Consider the following 24536-nt stretch of genomic DNA (forward strand, 5'->3'; position numbering starts at 1 on the left):
GTCCAGGTGCGTCCTCTCCCCGAGCCGGAGTCCTTCTCTACCAGACTCCCCAACAGTGACCCTGCTGATCCTCCTGGGAAGAGATACCTAAGGCTGCTTCTGGGCCTTGGGGGAGACCCAAAATTCCCTTGGAGCAGAGCACCCACACTCCCGGCATGGAGTGGAGGCTCACACTACCATGCACATGCTCTAAAGCGGGTGGTGCACGTCTCTGGGACCCCAGGGTGGCAGAACCAAGACACTCACTCGTTTCTTAGGCGAGCGGGCCCAGTGCAGAGGAACATACACCTCAGACAAGCCCCATCCTGACCTCGGTCTGGGGCCAATGAGGCAGCACTGTCCAGCCGGCCCTCCCCCTCCCTTCTCAGCTTCCTGCCACAGACACCCCAGCGGCACCTGTTGGCCCCAGCCCTGGAGCATGGACCCCCAAATTCTCAAGGGAGCAGAAAGCACAAAAAAGGACAGCTCAGCAGAGAGAAGAGGGGGGACACTGGAGTCTGCCTTGGGGGAGGGGTGTCCCCAGGGCCCTAAGGCCCTCCCCTGCAACTGGCCAGGGGCCCAGCCTTACTGAGCTGGCTCCTATCCGACTGCCAAATACAGACATGAATCAGCCACAGCCCCCTAGCCCCTCCTCCTGGCTCCCATACCCCAAACCCCAGCAGGCCTGTACCCCAACTCACCCTGAGTCTCTGCACTCGGACCCCAGCCTGCACCTTCCCGGAGGCTCTGCCTTGGCACCAGGCCCTCCCACGGCCTGCCCACTGCCCACCCGACCTTGGCTCCCCTGGAGGAAGAGCCCAGCCTGCCCAGCCCCACTCACTCAGAGGGCTCAGCTGAGGCCCCGCTGAGCTGGCCCTGGGGGAGGGGGGCAGAAGAGGTGGGGGTGGCCAGCTTGAGGTAGCAGGCAGGCAGGCAGGCAGGCGCTGGCTGAAGGTGGCGCCTGCTGAGACCACAGGCAGCCAGGCCAGGAAAGGGCTGAGGGGAGGGGCAGAGCCGGCTGAATTTAGCTGCCTGCTCATTCCCAAGCAGTGCCGTCTGCCTTTCCTCTCCTTACAGCTCTGGACACTGACAAGAGCAGAGCCCCTCAGCGGGGCCTCGACTCCAGGTACAGGGGCCTCTGTCTCCAGAGGAAGGTGGGGGTGGCACCACAGTGTGGCATTCAAGACCCTTGTGCCTGGCCCATTAGTGTCACCAAGTCCACCAAAGGAGGTGCCAAGGACAAATGGCCCTGTGCCATCCCTTGCCCTGACCAAACCACCAAGATCCTGGGCCGGGAAATAAACGGCCCAGCCTCAAAATACTATAGCCAGGCCACACCCTACTTTCTCTGACACTGAGAGCCAAAGAACTATCAAGACCTCTGCCCTCCTTTCCAAAGATGTCCCATCTCTGCCTTCCCGATCCTGCCATGACAGGTCTGACCCAGCAACCGCTCCAGGACATGGGCCTAGACCCACCCCCACTTCCCCGGCTCTACTGGGCACCTGTTGGCAACTCTTCTTTACCCATGAGCCTCACCAGAGCCAAGGATGAGGAGAGCAGGAGCTACTTCTCCCCAACAGCCCCTCCTAACTAGCACTTATTAGCATCTGGGTTGAGGAAGGGCTTGGAAACACAGCAAGAGAAAAGGGGGTGCTGAGCAGAGGTCAAATGTCCTTCTTCTCCTCCCCACCCAGCCCAGGGCCACATTCCCAAGCTATGACCTGTATTTCCCAGCATTGCCAGTGAGGAAGGAGGGCTGAGGGCCAGGCAGAGGAGAGGCCCACCATTCAGGCTGGCTGTCTTGAAGTTGGAGTGAGGAGGGAAGTCAGAATGGCACTTGATGCTGCAGATATGTCTCCCAGATGATGCTGAGACGATAGACATGGCCCCTGGAGGTGGGTGCCCTCTCCCCTCCATGGATCTGGGAGTCCTGATTCAGAGTCACCTCCGGACTGGACAGTGCTAACACAGCTCTGGGCCCAAGGAGAGAGTTTGCAGGGAGGCACAGAGACCCCTGGTGGTGGCTGGGGAAATAACACCCTGGGGGAGTGCATCCCACCAGGGAAGAAGCCCAAGCAAGTCAAGCCCTCCCAGAGAGGGACTGTAAGTGTAGCCCAGGCTGAGGCTCAGTCTCCAGAGGGGCAGAACTAGCTTCTTGGAAACAAGGTAGTGGTCCTACCCCCCCCATTCCCTAAAATTGCATGGCCAAGGAGGCTGATGGCGGATCTTGGAGCTCTGTGCCAGACCCTGGTACCACCCATCACTGACCCCATGGTCAAAACCCACCTTTGAGCCCGGTACCTAACATTCCAGCCCTGCTCTGCCCACAGACCTGGCTCTCACTATGGGAGACAGTTAACACCAGCCAGGAAGTGGGAAACAGGAACTCCTCAAACCTCCAAGGCACACACACTCAGCAGGCCATGGAAGGACCAGCCCTTCACACTTGCCCCCTACTCCCTGCACTGACCCTATGTCCATATCTGCCCTTTAAACTCTGCCTCCAAGTCAACCACACTTAATGAAAATGCTGGTGTTAGGAAGCTCGCAAAGAGGAAAACGGTCCCTCCCCAGACCAGAGAGTATCCAGCTGGTCCCAACTGTTCCCAATGTCCCCCGCTGTGGTCGCATCATAGAGAGGTACTGGCAGCCACCACAGCCAGTATCTAGCACATGAAAGGCATCAAACACGGCCCTTTATATTAGGACTGTCAGAACTATCCTTGAACTACCTGGGAAATTATTTTGAAATATAGATTCCTGGTTCTCACCCAATTTACAGAATTAGATTTTCTGAAATGGGAGGTCAGAAAACTGCATGGTCTAAAAGCAGTCCAGGTCATTGTTATGCACATGAAAGTTTAGGATCACTGTCAAGGCTCATGGGAGGAGGACAGCCCTATGAGATTGCTTCAATGAGCCCCCGCACACTTGGCCACTCAGTTTTAGAGAGCTCTAAAACTGAACCAGGAAGGTTTAAGGCCAAAGCCCATATGCTGCCCCTGCACCGGGTCTCTAATTCCCCAACAGTGGGTTTCAAAGTTTACTGTGTACTAGAATCATCTGGAGGGCTCCTTAGATCAGCGTTTCCAATTTAATAGGGTTGGGCTGGGACTAACAGTGTGAATTTCTAACATATCCTTAAGGGGCTGCTGCTGCTAGTCTGAGGACCACACTCTGAGTACCATGGCTCCATGGTCCCCTCTGCCATCCCAACCTCCACTCTTAGGCAGAGTCTCATTCACTCCCTGCAGATGCATGTCCCGCCCAGCCTCTTGTGGGTTAATCCAGGTTGCCTGCAGAGTTTGGGGCTTCTGGGACTCTCTGTCCCCCATTACTGCCTCACACCCAGTCCTGGATGGCCACGCAGCTCCTGGTTGTCCAGGAGGACCTCTAGGTGTAGCTGCCAGGGATAAGGAGTAGCGAAGGCATGGCCATGTCCTCAGGTGACGTTGGCTGGTGAGGAGACAAGCCAGATACACAGACAACTAGAATAGCAAGCAGAAATGAATGACAAGGTGGTAAGAGAGGAGCAGATAAGGCTCACGGGGTCCAGAGAGCTGGTGATGACTTTTGGCTCAGGGAGAAGGAAGAACTGACCCGGCCATGGTGCCGCACGCTTGTAATTCCAGTATTTGGGAGGCTAAGACAGGAGGACTGCAGGTTCACGGCCAGCCTCAGCTACTTAGTGAGGCCCTCTGCAACGTAGTGAGACCTTATTTCACAATAAAGAATAAAAATAGGACTGGGGGTGTAGTTCAGAGGTAGAATGCCCCTGGGTTCAATCCCTAGTGCCACAAAAGAGTAAATAAATAGGAAAGAAAAAAGGGAATTGAGGGAAGAAGCCATGTTGAAAAGCAAGAAAAAGCATTTCAGGCAGAGGAACCCTTATGAACAAACATTCAGAGACAAAAATCTGCACAGAGGCCTGCAGCTCAACTGTTGGTGACAGAGCTGGATGAAAAAGTAAGATGTGGGATCACAGAGTGAGCGAGGGCCAGTACCTCTTGACGGTGGATGCCAGCGTACGGTGCGCAGCCCTTGCTATGAATGCCGACCCCTCCCTTCTGAGAAAGGGAGGAGCACGCTGCAGGCTGCCCAGCATTCCTGTGTGGCCAGCCATTTATGCCTGTCCTCTACCCAATCTGTCTCAGTAGGTTGTCCACATGATTTTTTTTGTGTGTGTGTGTGTGGTACCAGGGATTAAATCTGAGATACACCTCCAGCCCTTTTTAATTTCTTCTCTTTTTTTTTTTGATATTAGAGATTGAACCCAGAGGTATTCTGCCTCTGAGCTTCACTCTATTTTATTTTTTATCTGGAAACAGGATCTCGCTAAGTTGTAGCGGGCTTCCCTAAACTGCCTGGGCTGGCTACGAACCTGTGACCCTCCTAAGAGAGTCTCTCAAGTACTAGGAACACGGGTGTGCGCCGCCAAGCTTGACATTTTTATTTATTTACTTACTTACTTATTAATTTATTCTTTGGTAATGGGGATAGAACCCAGGTGGCATTCTATCTCTGAGTTCCACCCCCAGTCTTTTTATATTTTTTATTCTGAAACAGCATCTCGCTAAGCTGTTGAGGCTGGCCTCCAAGCTACAATCTTCCTGTCTCAGCCTCTTAAGTATTGGGATTACAGGTGTGGGCCACCATGTCCAGCTTATTTTTAGTTTGGGGACAGGGTCTCAATGGGTTGCTGAGAGTCTTCTACATTTCTGAGACTGTCCTGAAACCTGCAATCATCCTGTCTTATGACCTACTGGGACTGTAGGTGATGCCACCAGGAACATCTGCCTGGGAGACCCCTAGAAGGTGCTAGAAGTCAAAGAATGACTCCAGCCTCCAATCAGCCCATGCTCCCAGAGTTCATCATGCAACAGGCGGCTACTTGCCACTAAGCCTTAAGTGTATGGTAATTAAGACCAAGTAAGTGAAAAATTCAGCTCCAGCTAGAGGTGCAGCTCCAAGGCTTGTAGACTTGGAGAGACAGACCAGAAACCTTCACATTGAAAGGTGGTCAAGAATAAGCGGATTTCTTTCCCAAGAGTCCCTAGGGGAGAGGCACCAGTGTTCCAGCTTTTCCCTTCTATCTGTCCCCTGGTAGGGTTCCTTCCTAGGCACAAAAGGGCCTAGTGTTGGCTTCCCAGAGGGAGTCCCAGCCTGGGATGATGATGCTTTGCACAAAGCCAATGGTGCTGTTCCTTCTCTGTGTGATTACAGCCTCGTTCCATCTAGCACTAGACTGCATCTTGTTTCCCATGGTGACCCAGCAGCACCCAGAAGGTAGAAAGCCCCTGGGTTCAACCCCCAGTGCCACAAAAATAAGTAAATAAATAAATAAATAGGAAAGAAAAGAGGGAATGGAGGGAAGAGGCCTCATTGAAGTTATTTTGGTTTAAACAGGAAAAAGCATTTCAGGCAGAGGAATTCTAATGAACAAGCATTCAGAGGCAAAAATCTGCACAGAGGCCTGCAGCTCAACTGGTGACAGAGCGGATGAAAAAGAAAGAAGTGGGATGACAGACTGAGTGAAGGCCTTACTGCTGGAGTGTTGGACCAGATTAAACTGATCCAAACCGGATCAAACCAGGCCAAACCGGACAAAAATTGGTCCAAACCGGATAAAATCTGTTCAAACAGGATTGAACTGGTCCAAACCAGAATCAGGCTGGTCCAAGCCAGATCAAACCAGACCGAGCCGGCCCAAACCAGATGAAGCCGCCACGAGCCGGTCCAAGACAAAATGGGAAATGGATTGAACCACTTTGAACTCCAAACCAGATTAAACCGCTCCAAACCGGATAGAACTGGTTCGAGCAAGATCAAACTGGTGTAAGCCAGATCAAACCAGAACAAGCTGGTTCGAACCAGATTGAACCAGTCCAAACCAGCTCAAACTGGACCCGGCTTAGGCAGGTTTGAACCAATTTGGCCCAGTTTGATCCAATTTAATCTGCTCGGACCAGTTTCATCCAGTTTAATACACCTCGAACCCATCTGATCGGCTTTGGGCTGGTTCAATCCGGCTTGGACCAGCTTGATCTCGCTTGGACCAGTCTGGAACATCTAGATGCGGTTTATTCTAGCTTGGACCAGTTTTACCTGGTCCAATCTGGTCCGAACTGGTTTGAACCAGCTTGGACTGGTTCTGACAGGTTTGATCTGGTTCTATCTGGTTTTGACCAGTTCGGTTCATTTTGAGCCAGTTTGCTCTGGTATAGCTTGGTTTGATCCCATTTGGACTGGTTTAATCTGGTCCAACATTCCAGCAACTGCTGCTGGCTCACCATGGGAAACAAGTTGCGGTCTAGCACTAGATGGAACGAGGCTGTAATCACACCATCAGCTTTGTGAAAAGCATCATCATCCCAGGCTGGGACTCCGAGTAGCTGACATGAGGCCACTGGCCTGCACAAACTCCTCTTGTGCCCAGGAAGGAACAGATAGAAGGGAAAAGCTGAAACACTGGTGCCCCGCTTCTGGGGGCTGTTGGGAAAGAAATCCAATTATTCCTGACCACCTTTCAATGTGAAGGTCTCTGGTCTGTCTCTCCAAGTCTCCCCTCTACTATGATACCAATTGCACCTGCAGAAAGATTCCTAGCTACAATTTATTGATGGATGGCCTCAGTCAAAACTGCATTTTGAGACACAAGGAAGCAAAGCCAGTCCCAGCAACTGAGCAAGACTCTGTTTCAAAATAAAAAATCAAATAAGTAAATGAGTGAATGAATAAATAAATAAATGCTGAGGCTTAGTTTGGAGGTAGAATGCCCCTGGTTGAATATCCAGTACCAACCAACTAACCAAACAAATAAAAAATGTGGACTTCTTTGAAACACAGGATTGACATTTGTAAAATGACATTTGAACTAGAAATTTCTAAAAAACTTTTAAAATTTCAATTTTTATTATTTATTTATTTATTTATTTATTTTCACCAAACTAGGGATTGAACTCAGGGGCACTCTACCTCTGAGCTACATCCCTAGCCCTATTTTTTATTCTTCATTTCAAAACAATGGGTTCTCAAAAGCAGGCCCTTGGTGGGGCAGCTACCCCAGGAGCACACTGGGCAGCCAGCCCTGGTTTCCATGGCACTGGGCATGGAGGTGGGGGGGCAGTCAGAAAGGGCAGTGACTCTGTGCAGGCCTCTTCCTACAAGCACCCTACTCCCTCCCTCCACCTGCTCCCTACACCCCCACAGTCACATCCTCCCCAATTCCATCTTTCACCTCCTACAGACTCCAGGCCCAAGAGCCCCCCCCCCCTGCCAAGTATCTCTGCCACTACTGGTTCCACTCACCCAGGCTGCTCTCTGGGTCCACTGGCCCCCATCCAGCTACTCTGGACCAAACAGCGCCTTGTAGGGTAAGAAAGTCAGCTTGCTCCATTAGGAGCAGCGCTGAGTCTGGACCCGTGTGCCAGCCCCTTGAGCCCTGCAGCCTTGGAGCCTGCCTGACTTATGCGGGCCGCCACAGCGCCTGGTGTAACCCACTAACATGACAAAGGCTTTCTGGTTCCCCAGGGCGGAGGAGGCACAGAGGTGGCACCACAGGCTGAGGACACGGGGCGGGCCTGGGAACTGGTGGGCTTTGGGAGGGCAGGGATGGAGGCCCCGAGCACAGACATTCCGGAGAAAGAGGCAGGGAAGGGTAAGGCACTTCGCTTGTGGAAAGCTGAGCTGATGTGCACACAACCACCCCTGAACGCTAACAACTAACATTTGTCTACAGCTTTACAGTTCATAAAGCTCGTTCGCACGTTCGCTCTCATCCGTGAGGATGGTACAATTATCTCTGGTTTACAAATGAGGAAACTGAAGCTCGGGGAGGTTCGCCGTGGCAAACAGAATTCCCAGTCAAGTGCTGACAGCTGCCGTGCCCTGAGCTTCCTTCACAGCCTTAAAAGGCTCCCAGATGGCCCAGAGCCAGTACCGGGGCACCCCTCACCCCGCTGCTCGCCAAATCTCAGCCCAAGCCAGTTATTGATGGAGTCTTGGAGCCAGGCCTGGGCCCCCTAAAGGGAGCCGGGAGCTGAGTCAGAGGCCAGATCCCAGAGGTGATGGAAGGCCGGAAACACGCAGCCGCGGGAGGGGTATGATTCAGCGAGGTGGGAGGGGCGAGGAGAGGGAGCGCCTGGAGCAGCGCTACCAGGAGGGGCAGGAGATGAGACAACGCGAAGACCTGCTGTTTCACAAAGCCACATGGTGCAACTTGAGGAGCTGCATGGCACAGGCGCGCGAACAAACCCCACCGCAAGCTCCAACACCGTGAGGCCGGAGTGCACGGTCTGGTGCGCCATGCAGCACCCAGTGGAAGACGCAGAGAACAGCACATGCTGTTTCCCCCCCCTGGCACGCCCTGCCTCCCCTGCAGCCTAAATCCCAGCCTCCTTCAGGCCCCTCATGCCTCAGCTGGTTTCCCACAAGCACTGACCATGCTGGAGCGTTCTGGGCACTGGATTCAACTGCCTGATTCATCTGTTGTACAAGCTAGGTTGGACACCCAATGAGGGTCAAGTCTGTGTCTTTTCCTTCCGTAATACCCCCCCCCCTCATCCTCTCCTTCCCCTGCCCCGCTGCCCAGGGTCATCACGGGATCAGGCCCAGCACCTACATGAGTAGAACTGATGATACACCCTGACACCGGGTCAGCCCTGCCTGAGCCAGAAAAGTGGGCTGAAACCCAAAGGAAGTAGTCCAACAGCAAGTGAGGCCTTTTGTACAAATAGAAAACTAGGCAGTCTCGGCACTGCTATCCTGAAGGTGCTGTCAGCTGCCCCCTCTTCAGGGCTTGGGGTTCCACTGGAGGGGGCAGTGGAACTTGAAGGCCTCTTTTTTTCACTGGGTGGGGCTGTCCTACTGAGGAAACAATCTCAAAAGGCTCCTAGCAGTTCTTAAGTCCTTTGAGCTAAGAGATTCTTTTTCTCAGAAACTCAGATAATTTGCCATCCCCACAGGATCCCGTTCAGGGAACTGCCACGAGAAGATGGCATTTAGAGGATGTGTAAAGACGAGTTCCACTGACTTCATGAATTACCCAGCCCGGTGCTGTCTTGGGAATGTGGCCTCTGCTCTTGGGCAAGACCATTTAAAAGACTCTCTCCAGAGAGACCAACAGAGAAGCGGTGATACATGGCGGCTGAGAGCCCCAGCTCCTCAGAGCCACCAGGAAGGGTCACAGCTCACCCCCACCCAGCCCTGAGCTCTGTGGGGTCCCTACCTGGTCTCACAGCCAGTGAGGCAGCGCAGCTGGCCTGGCCCAGCTCATTGGTGGCAGTGGCCATATAGCTCCCGGCGTCCGCCGCCTGGGCTTCCCTGAGCAGCAGAGTGTGCCGCTCGCCCTCGGCCCGGATGAGAAGGCGACCCTGGCTGCACAGTGCCGACCCATCCTTGTGCCATGACACTGCAGGGAAGCAGCAAGAACCAGTTCAACGTGACCCAGGGGGCTCCCAGAGGAAACGCCCCATCCTCCCCCAACCCAGGGGATTCTGGGGAATCTGCCCTCACTCCAGAAGCCCAAGCTTCTCTCTTGTCTTCTCAAGGGGTCCTGGGCCTGACCCTGGCCCACATGCTCCCCACCCCAAGCCCTGCAGCTCACCGTGGGGCGGAGGGTTGGCGGTGATGATACACTTGAGCAGCACGTCTGCCCCTGGTGCCACAGCGGAGTTCTGCAGGGGGATCTCAAACACCGGGGCCTCCAGGGGCTCCTCTCCAGCAGACACGTACGAGTCGTCTGAAGACTCTGCCGGGCACAGGGGTCAGAAGATAAGGGGACGTGATCCCTATGGAGACGACTCAGAAAGCGTGGGGGTATTGGCAGCCTCACGTCCTAGAGAGCCAGATCCAGAGATGGGGCCTTCTGGAAGGTGGGGGTTGAGGGAGCAAAGTCTCCCCTAAATGTCTTGAGTCAAGGGAAAGAGAAAGCCAGCAAGAGGGTTCTCAACCAGCCTGGGGCGGCCAGGCGCCACTTCATCCGCAGTTAATGTTGGTTTCTAGAGGAAGGTGGGGATGCCCTGCGGCTGTCTTCACATGACCCAGGGATCACGTGCAGCAGGGAAAACCAGGGGATTCAGAAGGCACAGGACCGAATGAACTCTGAACAGATGAGGATAAGCCATCGGCAACCCAAGCCCCAAGCAGTAAGTCGCTCACAGGGGGTTTTGTGGAGAATTGTCCATCCCTTGAGGCCCAGATTCTAAAGAGGGAGCCACAGGGTGACTGCAGAGGCCTCTGAGGAAGATCGGCTTCAATTTCCTCCCTTCACCAAATGGTAACCCTGTACTTACTGCACAGAGCACTCATGGTACCGGGGATACAACAGAAAGTAAGAGAGGGCCCCAGGATAGGATGCTCATATATAGACTCCACTCTCACGGCTCTCTCTGGGTATTTTCCAACCCTGACATTCTATTAGATAAAGGTCACCGCAGGCAGCCAAAAGGGCAGTGAAGACCCCAGTTGTGCTGTTTTCTGGCTCTATCACTTCTCTGAACCTCAGTTATCTGGAAGATGGAGGGATAACACACAATACTTTGTAGAGCTGGCATACAGCCTGAAATGAGATAACATCCCCATGGGCCTGGCTAACACAACACCTCAGACATGGTGAGGCTATCCATGATAATGATGGTAAGTGAGATGATGGACGGGAACCTGGTCATCTCTAAGGATTCTGATGTGGGATTTTTTTTTTTTTTTTTTTTTTTTGGTGGTACTGGGGTTCCTGGAAACCCTTCTACCTCTGGGCTACACTCCCAGACCTATTTTATATTTTTATTTGGAAACAGGGTCTCTTAAGCCAGCGAGGCTGGCTTCAAACCTATGTGATCCTCCTGTCTCTGCCTCCCAAGCGCGGGGATTACAGGCGTGTGCCACCATGCCTAACTGATGTGGGAGTATTTAAGTGCAAAGTACTTATGATGAAGAAGAAAAATTCAGGGTGGTAAGTGAAAGGGAGATACCAGCAGGGTCTCCTAGGCACAGTGGGGGAAGCACAGCGGGTGGGAGCAAGTCGAGGATGGCTTGTTTCTGCTGCCTCTCCAAGAATGGGCCCCAGGTTGCTATTCAGGATGTGCAGGGCTGGAGCAACAGCCTTCTCATCACCCATGAGAAGGCAGGAGGCAGCACAGGCTGGCATAGGTAGGAACCACAGGTCAGCTGGGCAATGCACAAGGTGAAGATGGGAGAGTGGAGTCTGGGTCAGACCTTAGTGGCCGTAGATGGGTCAAAAGACAGTGCTGGGAAGGGAAGGGTAGAGTAAGGGGTTAGCTAATCCAATGCTTGCCTGTAACAGGGAACTGAGACCAGCTACCATCTCTTCCCCCATAGAGGGATGAGGGTGTTACAGGGCTCCTTAGGTTCCCACCAGCACCTTCTCCGGATGTTGGTCCTGGACCAATAGCCTTGTGAAGCAACGGGACCTTAGAGGACCTATGGCAGTCATCTGAGCACCAGCCTGTGCAAACACCTCAGCTCCACCCACCCCCCATCCAAACACACTCACTCGCAGAACCACCTGTCCCCTTCGCTCCAACCTGAGCCTGTGTCAGTGAGTGCCCAGCAAAGAGCATCCTCACAGCAACCTGGCAGCCCCAGTGAGGCCCTTGCCCCTGCCAATCAGTCATCATTCCCCCGAATCCCCTCCCAGCCAGGTCCAGGCACCTTCTCGGCCCTCTCTGCAGCCTTACCGAGCTCAGGGGAAGTGGGCCGAGCCCGGCGACCTTTGCCCTGGGCGCTCGTGCCTCTGCGGTCCCAGGGCCCCCAGGGCCCATCCTCCTCTGGCCCTCGGCGCAGCCTCTTCTCAGCCTCAGGTCCTGCCCTGTTCTTCTCCAAAGTTTGGGGCACAGCAGCACCTTCCAGGCCTGGGGTGGCCCAAGGTAGAAAGCGCACGGCCTGTGTAGGGGGCTCCCGCTTCCGCCCCGAGGATGCTTTTGTCCCGGCCTCTGGGAGATCGGCCGCATAGGGGGGCGGCACAGGGCTCCTGCACTCCTGGATGGCTCTGCCCCGAGTCAGCGGGAACTGATCCCGCCGCCTAACCTGCTGCTGTGGGCCTTCCCCGGGCTCCGTCCTGCTCACCGGCCCCCCGCGGCTCCTGGGCCTCCCGGGCTCCTCTCCAGACCTGCCCGCGGCGCTTGGAGGGGGCAGGGGGGCGGCAGCGGGGCTCGCGGCCCGCGGGGTCTTGGGGGTGGAGGGCCGGGAGAAGAGCGGGGGCTCGCCGGGCTCTCGAGGGGACGGGGCTCGCTGCAGTGTGGCGCGCAGGGACTCGTGCGAGCGCACCAGCTCCTCCCGCGACGTGGAGCGCCGTATGCGGCCCAGCTCCAGCGCGAAGCGCAGCTCCAGGTCGGAGGCGGGGCTGCGCTGCCGCGTGCGCTCGTCCAGCGAGGCCGCCTTCTGCTGGAACAGGCGGCGCCTCTCCGCCACGCTGCCCCGAGGCGCTTGCAGCTCCTCCTGCGAGGCGCCCGGGGTGCCCCATGGCGCGCCGCCCTCGGACTTGGGCTGCTCCAGCGAGCGGGCCTTGCGCAGGGGCACCCAGGGCCGCAGGGGCGCTGGCGGCGAGTCGCTGCGCTCCAGGCTGCGCCGTCGCTCCTCAAAGAACTGCAGCTTGTCCAGGATGCGGGAGCCCGCACGCACCAGTCTGGGGGAGCGGCCCAGGGCTGACAGGCGGCCCGAGGCCTCGCTCAGTGGCGTCTGGGGCCGGGACTCCGCCGTGCCTGCCAGCGAGGGCCCCGATGACTTAGACTTTTTCCCTCGCTTCTCTTCGGCAGCGGCCTCCTCTGAGAAGATGGACTCCGGAGTGCGCCGGTGGGGCGAGGTGGGGATGGCCGGGGGCTGAGCGATGGGTCCTGGTGGCGCCCGCTTACCCACCCGAGGGGACGGTGGGGGGAGCAGGGCGGACTTGGAGGGAGGCGGAAGGGCTGGACGAGGACGCGGGGCTTCGCTGGCAGGCTGAGGCTGAAGGTCGGGTTCCTCCCTGTGCAGTCCGCTCGGAGGGACGCTGCTGCAGAACCGAGACCGAGAGGGGCAGAGGGTTCAGGGTGCCTCCCCTCCAAGACCCTCAGCTGTGGCAGGGGTTGGGCGGTGGGGCATGCTGGACAGGCTTGGGGGGTGACATGGGCCAGACTCTCCTGCCTCCCACCCCCACAAGGAGGGCGCAGCCAGAGCAGGTGCTGGGGAGAGGCCAGCGGCTCATGCACCAGAAGACTGGGCTAGTGGCTGGGTCCCCGTATAGATTCCACCCCAGGAGCTCTGGCCAGCCCCTCCCCCCAGCCCTGGAAGCTGGGAAACAGCAAGAACAGAACTGAGCATGAGGGAGAAAAAGGATGACGTTTAGGACCCAAAGATGAAGTGGTGAGGGAGGACGGGAGGGCTGGTGGGGAGGGCCCTGTCAGGAATGCGGCCTCCCACTCACTCCTGCCCCCAGCTGGCCCCCACAGCCCTGACCAGCCTCAGCAGGACGCACCTCTTCACAGCACAGCGGCCCCTAGAAAAGGGGCCACCTGCTCCTCTACCAGGCAGGAGTTTCAAGAAGCACAAGGCCATCCCTGTGATGACCCGCCTCCTGTGCAGACCTGAGCCACACCACCATCACTAGTAAGAAACAGCAGGTGGCAACTGCAACCCAGAATATGGGATGCTCAGGCTCCCATTATATTATTATTATTATTATTATTATTATTATTATTTGTACTGGGGATCGAACCCAGGGGCATTCTACTTCCAAGCTACACCCCCTAGTCCTTTTAATTTTTATTTTGAAACAAGGTCTCACTCACTAAGTTGCTGAAGTTGCCCTTGAACCTGCGATCCTCCTGTCTCCGCCTCTCAAGTACTGGGATTACAGGTGTGCACCACCATGCCTGGTGTTTGCCCATTCTTTTACACTATCTGCCCCCAGTATAGCCCTTTGTCTTTGTCCTGTTCTTGGGAAAGGTATCTTAAGTCCTTGGAAACCCTCCTGAGACACAGAAGTACTTTCCCAGAGGTATGCTCAGAAATAGCTCAAAAATAACTACCGAGTGGACCTGAATGGGGACAGATGAAGAAACGAGAAGGAACCTATCCACCCCAAGCAGTACCCCCTCGCTTAATACAGCTTTGATGCCAAAGAATTGGGCCTCACTTTCCACCATGTGTACTATTGGGGAGGGCACATCAAACAAGAAAAGAATCTGACCTATTACCACACCTGACACATGAGAGCTTAAAAACATATGAAATGGCTTAGTGGATATTTACTGTGTGCCAGGCATGTACAAAATGCTTCAAACACACTGAGTCATTTAATCCTCACAACCCCCTGAGATAAGAACTACTATTACTCCCATTTACAGGTGAGGAAACTGAGTCCTCAGCAAGGTCAAGTGCCCTCCCTCTCTTTTAAGTGACGGAGCTAGGGAGTGGTTGGCACTAGGGTTGAAACCCAGGTAATCTCATTCCCGGCCCCCTGTCCTCTGCCTACTGTCTGGGTTCCTGGGGACACAGAAGGGAGGAGAAATGACTAGAATACTAGCCAGGAGCAGAAGTTCTAGGGGTGCCTGAAAATAAGGGTGTTTTCGCCTACCCTGGTCAGCCACCCACACTGGAAACCCACCTCTAGCTGGGGGCAGGGGAGGGGGAGGCAGTCCTGAGTGCTACCACCTAGAAAAGCCTCAGTTTGCCACCTGCAGGGAGGCAGAGTCTACTCTGAGGGAGGGACAGAGAGTGCCCCAGGAATGGTTCCTGGGAACTGGGTGAGGCCCAGAGAGAAATTGAGGACAGCAGAAGATGCCTCTTGCCGGCAGCTCAGTGCTCCAGGCCAGACTCTGTACCACATACATCACTAAGGAAATGGGTTCCTCTGAAGTTGCCATAGCAACTCCAGGCTCTGGCTGGGGCCTGGGAAAGAAAAGCAGGGAAGGAAAGACAAGTACAGGGCACAGGAGCGCCCGGTAATGCCAAGCAGATAAGCCAAGGGAATATCCGAGGCCCCTAACCCCAGACCCAGACCTCTCTCCTGCTCACCACTGGCCTCTCCAACTGCCCCTGCACAGCCCCCCACCCAGGCCCCTTCTTTCACCTCCACGATGGTCCCTCCCCCACACTCCTACCCCTCACAAATCAGGCCCCCCTAGCTACCCAAATGCCCCCCATTACCTCTACCATCAGCCACTCCCCTCTTCTGTTCTAGCACTCCCTCTGTATCTGCCAACCCCCAAATTTCCAAAAATGGCTCCACTACCTCACTCTAACACCTCCGCTCCTTACTACCCCCTACCAGGACAGCCCTGGACCCACCCTCAGGGGTCCCCAGAGATCTTCACATGCCCCCTGCTGCTGTCACTCCAAGCCCCCTGTCCTCCACCCCAGCCCCCTCCTCTCCCAGCCCCAGCCTCCCCACAGCCCACAGCCTGGGCTCTGCAGGCCCCTCGCCCATCTGCCCCTGACCACCTCACTCTCTTCTCTCGCCTGGTTGCGGGCTCCCCTGCTCTCTCCTGCTCTCCCGGGAGCTGCTGTGCAGAAAGGTTCTGTTCCTCCCAGAAAAAGGCCCACATGGGAACAGGAATGTGCAGAGAGATGAAAAGACAGCAGCTGCTGAGACAGCAGGCACGGAGGGGGCCCCGAGGGGGGAGCCTGGGGACAGCTGGAGCCTGAATGGGCGAGGCAGGAGAGGGCCCTGACAAACTGGAGCACGCAGAGGAGACAAGGAAGGGCAGAGGGGTCCAGGAGAACGTGGCGATGGCACGGTGAGCCAGGACAGGTGGGAGCAGGAGGATGTGGGTGGTGATGGCCCAGGAGGGAGCGGTGTGGGAAGAGAGTGTAGCGGGGCCAGGAGTGGGAGTGGTGGGGGTGGGGTGCACGGAGATGGTTGGGGCCGAGGAGACGGTGGGGGCTGATGGAGCAGTGCAGGGCGGCATGGTGAGACAGGACAACGTGGGCCCAGGTGAGGCCACTACTTACACGTGGATGGAGAGCGCCCGTCCTCTGTACAGACTGAACGCGCTGCCATACAGGTCACTGGCCACCGAAAGGCTATCCTCTGACCCCCAGCTTGCGCCCACCAGATTAGCTCGCGATGCCCGCACCAGCGGCTCCACCCCCAGGTGCCGTGGCCCGGCCCCGGTTGCCTGTGCTTGCCTTGGGCTGCCTGGGAGGCGGCGGGTGCCACTCCCGCTGCCCGCTCCCTGTTCCAGGACCGTCTGCCCGCTGCCCCACCAGCTCACTTGCTCCTCCGAGGTGCCTGTCACGGAGGTCGGGGGTGTGTCCAGGGAGGTGCCCACCAGGGTGTCAGAGCCCCCTAGAGAAAGGAGCACGGTGAGACGGAGGTGCCTCTTGTGGGAAGCCCACCTGCCTGCTTGTGGAGCACCCGGACAGCTCACCCGTGCGGGTGCTGAAGGCCCCGTCATCCCGAAGCTCCAGGCGCTGGGTCCCCTGCACATCGCTGATGTCATCCTCAGCAGTCTCCGAGTCTGGAGAAGATGGGGTCTGTGTGGGCAGGGCTCTCCTCCCTCTGCTTCCAACTCTTCCCTCTGTCGCCTTCTGCCTCCCCAACAGCTGGCTCCTTCTTACCACAGGTAGGGGTTCCAGGACCAGGTCTTCTCCCCTCTTTAGCTCCTGATACCCCCTGCCCAGCCTGGGCTGCTCGGGCAGCCCCTCCCCTGCCAGTGCCCTGGCTCCATCCTGAGCCTCCAGCTCTGAGCTCACCCTTGCCTCCCAGGGGCCTCAAAACTGCCATCCCTCTGCAACCCAGTTATGGCTTACCGGGGCCTCACCACCTCCCCCTCCTTTCCCTGTTGCTAACAGTTTGGGTCCCCGTGCAGTGCCCCAAATTACAAGGTCCTAGGTTCCGAGGTTCTAAAATCTGGGTTCCAGTGACCCTAGGAACACAGGGTAGTCACCTCTGAGTCGTACTGTCAGGGCACTCGACCAACCGCAAGGCCAGCCTGTCCTGCACCCCCAACCAGCCGGAAGGCATCAGGGTACAGCTGAGGCAGGGTGAGCAGAGGCGGGGCTGGGCAGGGAGGAGGGGGGTGGGGGCTCGGGCAGGAGCCAGCTTCCTACCGTAGCTTTGCTTTCTGCAGGAGCGGAAAACTTCGCTTCCATAGGAGCAGCAGGAGAGAGATGTGGACAGACAGTTATCACAGTGTTTGTGGGTGGGACGTGGAGGGCAGGGAGGGCAGAGGGAGCACAAGGGCCCCAGGCCCAGAGATGCCCTGAGGCGATGGGTGGGGAGGGAGATACCTGGGATGTGCCCAGCACTGGGAACCCACATGCTCGGGCTGGTCACCCCAACTTCCCAGAGATTCTGGCGTCCTTAGCACTGACCGCTGCCCCCCTGGCCACACACACACCTGCCTGTGTCCAGCCCAGCCCCAGCCCCAGCCCTAAGCCTCTCTAATGTTAGGCAGGGGTCAGGCCCACCCTCTGGTGCAGTATCTGTACTATGCTTTGGCCCCTCCTTATCAAAAAAGCCCCATCTGTCCATCCTGCTGCGACAGGCACCTTCCCAGAGAACCCTCTCTTGTCCTGTCTAGTGATCCTTGAAAATTCCTGGGCACATTTTCAACTCTCCCAGAATATCTATCAGCTTCTGTGCCTCAGTTTTTCCCTGAGTGCCATGACAAACAGAAGCCATGTGCTGGTGGCCCCAGAATGGCAATGTGCTCCTCCTCAAGTAGCTGTGAGGAGGACAGGGAGCCCAGACCTCCGGGTCGGGTGTGCTGGCGCCCCCTCCCTATGACTAGCCCCTCTCTCAGCTGCAGGGCACAGAGACCCTTCTTGGGTGGGTGGGTATGTGGGGGTCCCCATATCTCAGGGGCTGTCTTCAGGGCCTTGATGCCTCAGGAAGGACATGGACCAAGAGGAGGAGGGGTACGGGCTAGAGCAGTCCACGCACCATGGGTAAGTCGGCCAAAGGCCCGGCGGGAATGGCCGGTTTTCTGAAAGAGAAAAGCCAGAATGAGTTGTTGAGGGCGAGGCTTGCTCCTGAGTCCCTATCCCTCCTGTCCCAGCCTGCTCTATCAAGTGGAAACACATTCTAGGGGCCAGTGTGTGTGCCTGGGGTGGGGGCAGAGCCACAGCTCGCCCAGTGCAGAGCATCTCTACTCTGCCTTCCTCCAGGCCGCGGGGAGGGAGAGGACAGCAAGGCTGCAGGTCCAAGCCAGGCTCCCCGCTGGACCTGGACCGAGGCTCACCGCCTGGGCCAGAGCAGCACCCCCAGGGAGAGAGGACAGGAGGCTCGGTGGCCAGGATTGCTGACAAGGAGAAGATGGAGGGGCGCGTTTGGATGACTGCGAGATCCAGGGCCAAGGACACAGATCTCTGCTGGGGCCAGGGGCCCCGAGACCCGGGATAGGTGTCAAGCTGGCAGGGAAGGGGCGATGTGGGGCAAAGGGCAAGGAGACCCGGCACACTGAGAACAGGCCAGTGCTTGGGATCCATTTACTGGGCTCAGCGCGGATTCCCGAGCCTTGCTTTCAGGAGCTCCGAAGATGGAAGGCTCCAGAGGGGGCAGCTGGGGAAAGCCGGGCGGGGGGCCGGGGTTGGACAGAGGCGAGAGAAAATGAGATGGCGAAGCAAGTGGGCGCCGCTACCGCGGTGGCCTCTCGGGGTGGGCGCGGGGATCCGGGACGCTGGCGGCGGGGGAGAGGGGAGCTGTGCCCTTCAGCGCGGGGAGGGGCCTGCGCGCTCCGGACGCCAGCCGCGGCGCCCCCCGGAACGCGCCCGACCCGCCGCCCTACGCGGGGGCCGGGGTGGGGCCGGCGCCGCTCCCGCGCCCCCTCCCCGGGCCCAGCCGCGATGACCCGCCCTCCCTCCGGGGCACCCAGCCCTTCCTGCCCCCTCCCGGCGTCGCCCGCCCCCGGAGCCCTCACCTGGAAACGCTTCTTCACCCACAGCTTCTTCATGGCGGGGGAGGGGGCCGGGCCGGCGGTGGCCGGCCGAGGAGGGGACGGCGGGGGCGGGGCGGAGTCGGAGGCGGGGCCGGGGGCGAGCTGGGGAGCGGGCGGGCGGGCGCCGGCGCGGGTGGCGGAAGGAGCCTCCGGGCCTCGGGAGCCGGTGGGGGGGGGGGGCGAAGGCGAAGGCGGCGGCGCCCAGAGCCCGCCCTTCCCCCGCCAGCCCGCACCCCACCTGGCGCCCCTGCCCTTCTCTACCCCTCGGGGTCCCCCGGGGTGGCCCTCACCTGCCTTCCAGACCACCCACCGGACAGCCCCCAATACTGAGCATCTGCTGCCCCACCCCGCATCTGCCTCCCGGGCCCTAGGCACATGGAGAAACTGAGGCACAGAAAGGGGTGCAGTGGTTCCTAGCTCAGGCCACTCTCAGCAGTAACGCAGCGTGGCCTCCTCGCGCAGGGAGGCCCTGGAAGGTCCGCAGCATCTGTACACTCACGGGCTCCTCAAACATGCGCACCCTGAGCCTGAAGGACGAACTCGCCTCCGGTGCGGCGCCCACTGGGGCCCTAGGTCACAGGCAGGGCGAGCGGCTTTGGGTTTGGGAGCACCACGCTGTAAGACCTGAGGTGTCTCAGGGCAGCCAGAGAAGGCTTTCCGCCCTTTTCTAAGGGTTTCTCATACTCCCTGCAGGGCCCTGTCTCCTCTTCCCTGCTGCATGCAAATGCACACATAAGCTGAGATGTCCAGAGTACTCCTAGTAGCCACAGAGTTAACCCGTGTCTCACTCACAGAGGGGCACACGCGCCAGATATTTTTACTGTGCTCCCCCCACTCCTTTCCCCTCCCACCCTGCTCCACTCAGCACCCTGAACACTTGGCAAAAGCAAAGTTTTAGCTCCCCTTTCCAGTTATCATTGTAGCTAGGGTTCTTTAGCATTTACAAACTACCACAAATGTTACCTCATTTACAACAACCCCATGAGCTCGAGCCCCTTAGGAGCATTCCCATCCCCACCAAACTGACAGCTGAGGCTCCGGGAAGTCCTATTCCTTATCCTGTCTCTACGTCATCCCAGCACGTCACGTGGTGCCAATCCTGGATTCTGAGCTCTGACTGCAGCACTAATTGTGAACACTTACTGCATTCTTGGTCTGTACTAAACGCTGTGCAGAAGTAAACCCATTCAACCCTCACACCGGGGAAGAAGACTGAGGCACCGAGGGGTCATTTGCTCAGGTCAAACAGCCAAAGGATTGTGGGAGCCAGGATCCTATGACTGGGTGACTACCCATCATGCCATAAAGCATCACATACTGATTGATATGTCTTCTAAGTGTACTGCCCCAAAGCCTGGGTACTAAAACAAATACAGAAACAGACCAAAGTGTTCCGTTCAACCTGCAGTCTGTGTGTGTGTGTGTGTGTGTGTGTGTGTGTGTGTGTGTGTGTGTAGCATGCTCAAATTCAGCACCTTCCCTATTTTCCATTTCTACTAGGCTCCTGAAGTTACTTGAGTGTGTAGCCCCTTTATTTTAAAGTTTAGGGTCACACCTTGTACATTCGGAGTGCATACAAGGGTTCTTTGTTTCGCAGACCGCCAGTAGCAAATGTTACATATGCAGTCAAATACACAGGGCCCTGCGGTGACAGGGCATGCGTGTGTGTTCATATGAGTTCCAGCCAGTGGGCCCTGGACACCCCCAAATATACCGACTCACAGATGGGGAGCTGAGTGAGGAGAGGGGGAAACTTGAGCCTGTTCCCCAGGAGAATCCGAGGGGCTGGCACATTCCATAGCAAAAATAACCAATGGGCAGCGGGCGTGAGTGACGGGACAGCTGGGCCGAGGAGGGGCCGAGGGAGTCTGTGCTCCTGCCCTGGGTCTGCACTGCTTGCCCTGGAGGGCTGGGCTGGGACATACTCTGGGGGGAAGGGTCTCTGCATTTGGACCCAGACCATTCCATTTGCCCTCCCCAGCTGGGCAGCAACCCTTGCCTGCCACTTCTCCAAGCCCAGATGCCCCATTTCTGTACTGCCAATATTTCCCCTTAAGCAGAGAAACTTCAAGTCCTCCTGCCATGCCTGATCTCTCAGAGACATTCCTGAGTCAGGACTCCATTCGCTTCTTCTTTGCCTCCTTTGCCTCAGCTAGGTTTCCTCTTCCTCCCCCTCTCTTATCCTGCCCTGTTTTTGACACATTGTATAACTTACTTATTTACTATATTTGTGGCATATTGTCTATCACCATCTCTAGAAAGTAACCTCCGGGAGGACACAAATTTAGCCCTTTTCCCTCCAGTCGCATATTCTAAGCACCAAGAATAGTAATTAGCGCCCAGGAGGCATTCAATAAATATGGGAATGGGAGACAGAGCTGCAGGGTGGGGATGAGGAGTGGTGGGAGGGGGTAAGTCTTGGGGAATAGCTCCCTTCTTCTGGCCTTTCCCCTTTTTCTTCCCTGACCCAGGTCCTTTACCAAGAAACAGCTGGAGAAACAACTACCCCTAGATGTTCCTGGGGGGACTTGATCTGATTATGGGCTTCTGCTGGCCTAGGGTGGGGTGCCCTCTGCTCCTCTCCCCCTTCCCTCCCAGAGCTCCTTTCTGCTCCCATGATGGCTCCTCCTCCTCTTCTCCCCGACTGGCATTTGGTATGAATGAACGGCAACTCTCTCCCACCATCCATTCCTAACTCCATACAAGTTTCCTCCTGACTCTTCATATAGACGTCCCAAATTCCAGGTGAAAAAGATGGACCTACCGAATATTCCCCAATGTAGGTCTGGCGTGTTCCACATCTGCCCCTTGCCTACACTGGCCCTTTCTGCCTCTCTCTAACCTCTCTCCTGCCAACCTCTGCCCTTCTATGCAAAGGAGCCTCCCCCTCAGCCACACATGCCCCAAGCTCGGAAGGTAGTACTTGCTCTGGTTACTTGACTTATATGAGGGTCCTCAACCTGTGCGGCCAGGAGCCTAGTGTTTTGAGTGGGAGAATACCTGCTTCTTCTGGAGACTGGACCAGAAGGTGCATAGTGATATTAGCAGGATAAAGATGTCCTGATGCCAAATCCTTTACCTAGTCCTCCCACACCTCTCATTCTGCAGAGCGGCAGTTGTAGACCTGGAGACCCAGTTTTCAGACCTAGATCTGTCCCCTTTCTAGCCATGTGACTTTGGGGAAAAAATTGTCTTTGAGCCTCAGTTGTCTTTATGAATAGAAATCAAAATAGTAACCTGGGGTTTGGAAAATTCAATCATTAAACGGAAAACTTAGACATTTAAAAATGTTTACAAGCATCCTGCATTTCTGTCATCTTCACCTCCTTTGTTTTCTACTTTTTCCACGCTTCTGTACCTTCAAATGCAACCATTACCGCCCCAGTTTCCCATCCTACAAACGCCCCAGCCTGCAGCCCACTCATCTCTTCAGGGATCCAACCTGTGGAGCTGTGCCAGCACCCATCCATCCTGAGCTAACATCTCAGGCTTCAGGACTGCCAAGAGCCGTAGCATCACACAGCCTTGCTGGGCCAGAGAACAATCCCAGCCAGGAAACTGCCTCTTTCCCTCTGAAGCCAGGTCCTTGCTTGGCTTCCTCGAGTACCCCGAAGTCTTGCTGTTGAGTCCAACTAAGAAAGTTTTTCATAAGTGAGTCTGAGCAAAGCTGAGCTGCTTGTGCAGCTGGGGAGGTATGGGCAATTAAAGGGGAAAGAAGCCAAACTCACCCAGTGAGTCTCCCAGCATCACCAAAACAAAGCTCCTTCCTCCCCCGAATCATGGAGAAGGGCATAATAATTAAGCACACGGTTCTTTGCAATGGGACAGAATAAGCCTTCCACCTGTTCTGCCATCTTGTCTCTGAACAACATGGACCTGTTCTCAAATGTGACAAGCCGGCAGCCCAGTTCTCTTCCTGTTCTAACACGAATATCAAAGATCCCAAATCTATGCCACAGCACACCCAGGGCCTTTTTCTCGCCCCTTGAGGCTGCTGTTCACCAGAGCAGTCCAGCCTGGAGACTGGCCTTAACCTCTGTCTTGGTATGCACAGCCAGGGCTCACTCAGCACAGCCCCTGTTGGGGCCTTTCCACCTCAGCACTCTCCCCACCTGGGGGGACCAGGGCAGGCCAGGAGGCTCTGATCTTCAGCAATGCCAGGCCAGAAATGTAGCCACCCCTCTCCAAACACTGGCCAGCACCTGCCTCTTCTCCCTTCAGAACCCCTTGATAGTAAAAGGGCCCAAACCAGAAGCACTGGGCATCTCGACCGCCTTTCTCTGTCAATGTCTCAGTCTACCTTCTGGCCTAGTCACCAGCATAAGCAGACTTTTTTTTTTCTTTCTTTCTTTCTTTCTTTCAAAACACCAGGCTCCCACCTGTACAGCCTGAGGAGCCACGTGCAAGTTGTGACGTGGAACGGCCATGGTCAGATGTATATCTCAGGCAGGCGGCCCTCCCCTCTGGCTCACACTGTCTTCACCTGTAAGAGGAGGTGTTTGGAGCCGCAGTGCTCTGTGGCCCTGCCCCACATTAAACACACATCGTGACCACTACTCTGTCTCTACCCTTCCTTTCCTTGTCTCTAATCTCTCTCTCTTCCTAGTCATGTTGTCATTAACACCTATCTTAGCCTCTGACTGATGCTGTTTCAGCTCCCTTTGTCCCTGAGGGGACCAGAACGAAGTAAGAACCCCAAGGAGCCCACTCTTTCTCTAACTCAGAATGTGCTCCAGACCCTGACCTACCGAGGCCAGGGAAGCCTCCACCTGACCAGCCACCGGGCCAACCTTGCCCCTCTTTGGCTCAGGCCTGGCCACAGGGACCATGAGGACCAGTGGCTGAAGACTCTAGGAGACAGCAGGGCACGGCTGGGAGAGGAGCTCATTTCCTGATGGGGCTCCACCATGACGCTTCTTTCTCCTCCAGCTGCTGAGGTCCTTCATCTCTGGGCCAGAGATGACGATCCCGAAGACTGGCCCTACAGACCCCGAGGACTGGCCCTACAGACCCCGAGGACTGGCCCTACAGACCCCGAGGAATGGCCCCGACAGACCCCGAGGAATGGCCCCGACAGACCCCGAGGACTGGCCCTACAGACCCCGAGGACTGGCCCTACAGACCCCAAGGACTGGCCCTACAGACCCCGAGGATTGGCCCCGACAGACCCCGAGGACTGGCCCTACAGACCCCGAGGATTGGCCCCGACAGACCCCGAGGATTGGCCCCTACAGACCCCGAGGATTGGCCCCGACAGACCCCGAGGATTGGCCCCTACAGACCCCGAGGATTGGCCCCGACAGACCCCGAGGATTGGCCCCTACAGACCCCGAGGACTGGCCCCTACAGACCCCGAGGATTGGCCCTACAGACCCCGAGGATTGGCCCCGACAGACCCCAAGGATTGGCCCCTACAGACCCCGAGGACTGGTCCCGACAGACCCCGAGGATTGGCCCCGACAGACCCCGAGGATTGGCCCCGACAGACCCCGAGGATTGGCCCCTACAGACCCCGAGGACTGGCCCCTACAGACCCCGAGGATTGGCCCCGACAGACCCCAAGGATTGGCCCCTACAGACCCCGAGGACTGGCCCTACAGACCCCGAGGATTGGCCCCGACAGACCCCAAGGATTGGCCCCTACAGACCCCGAGGACTGGCCCCGACAGAACGCCACTCAGC

The 24536-nt window shown here is 56.8% G+C and overlaps 1 protein-coding gene across 4 annotated transcripts in view; it reads right to left on the reverse strand.

Moving 5' to 3' along the window:
* The window catches only part of SPEG (striated muscle enriched protein kinase), a gene marked incomplete at both ends in the record, with an annotated part of 56021 nt that overhangs the window by 30079 nt on the left and 1406 nt on the right, over positions 1–24536 (reverse strand). Inside the window, 8 exons of one of the 4 annotated variants that reach the window (XM_080689064.1) lie at positions 9209–9391; positions 9587–9730; positions 11676–12985; positions 15925–16261; positions 16344–16433; positions 17026–17055; positions 17861–17903; positions 18837–18869. In XM_080689064.1, coding sequence (XP_080545190.1) covers positions 9209–9391; positions 9587–9730; positions 11676–12985; positions 15925–16261; positions 16344–16433; positions 17026–17055; positions 17861–17903; positions 18837–18869 — 2170 coding nt within the window. Of the gene's footprint in view, positions 1–9208; positions 9392–9586; positions 9731–11675; positions 12986–15924; positions 16262–16343; positions 16434–17025; positions 17061–17860; positions 17904–18836; positions 18870–24536 lie in introns of those variants that run through there. The other 3 variants (XM_080689061.1, XM_080689062.1, XM_080689063.1) reach the window with 3 other exon arrangements.

The sequence above is a fragment of the Muscardinus avellanarius genome, assembly GCF_963383645.1.
Source record: "Muscardinus avellanarius genome assembly, chromosome: 2".
NCBI lineage: Eukaryota > Metazoa > Chordata > Mammalia > Rodentia > Gliridae > Muscardinus > Muscardinus avellanarius.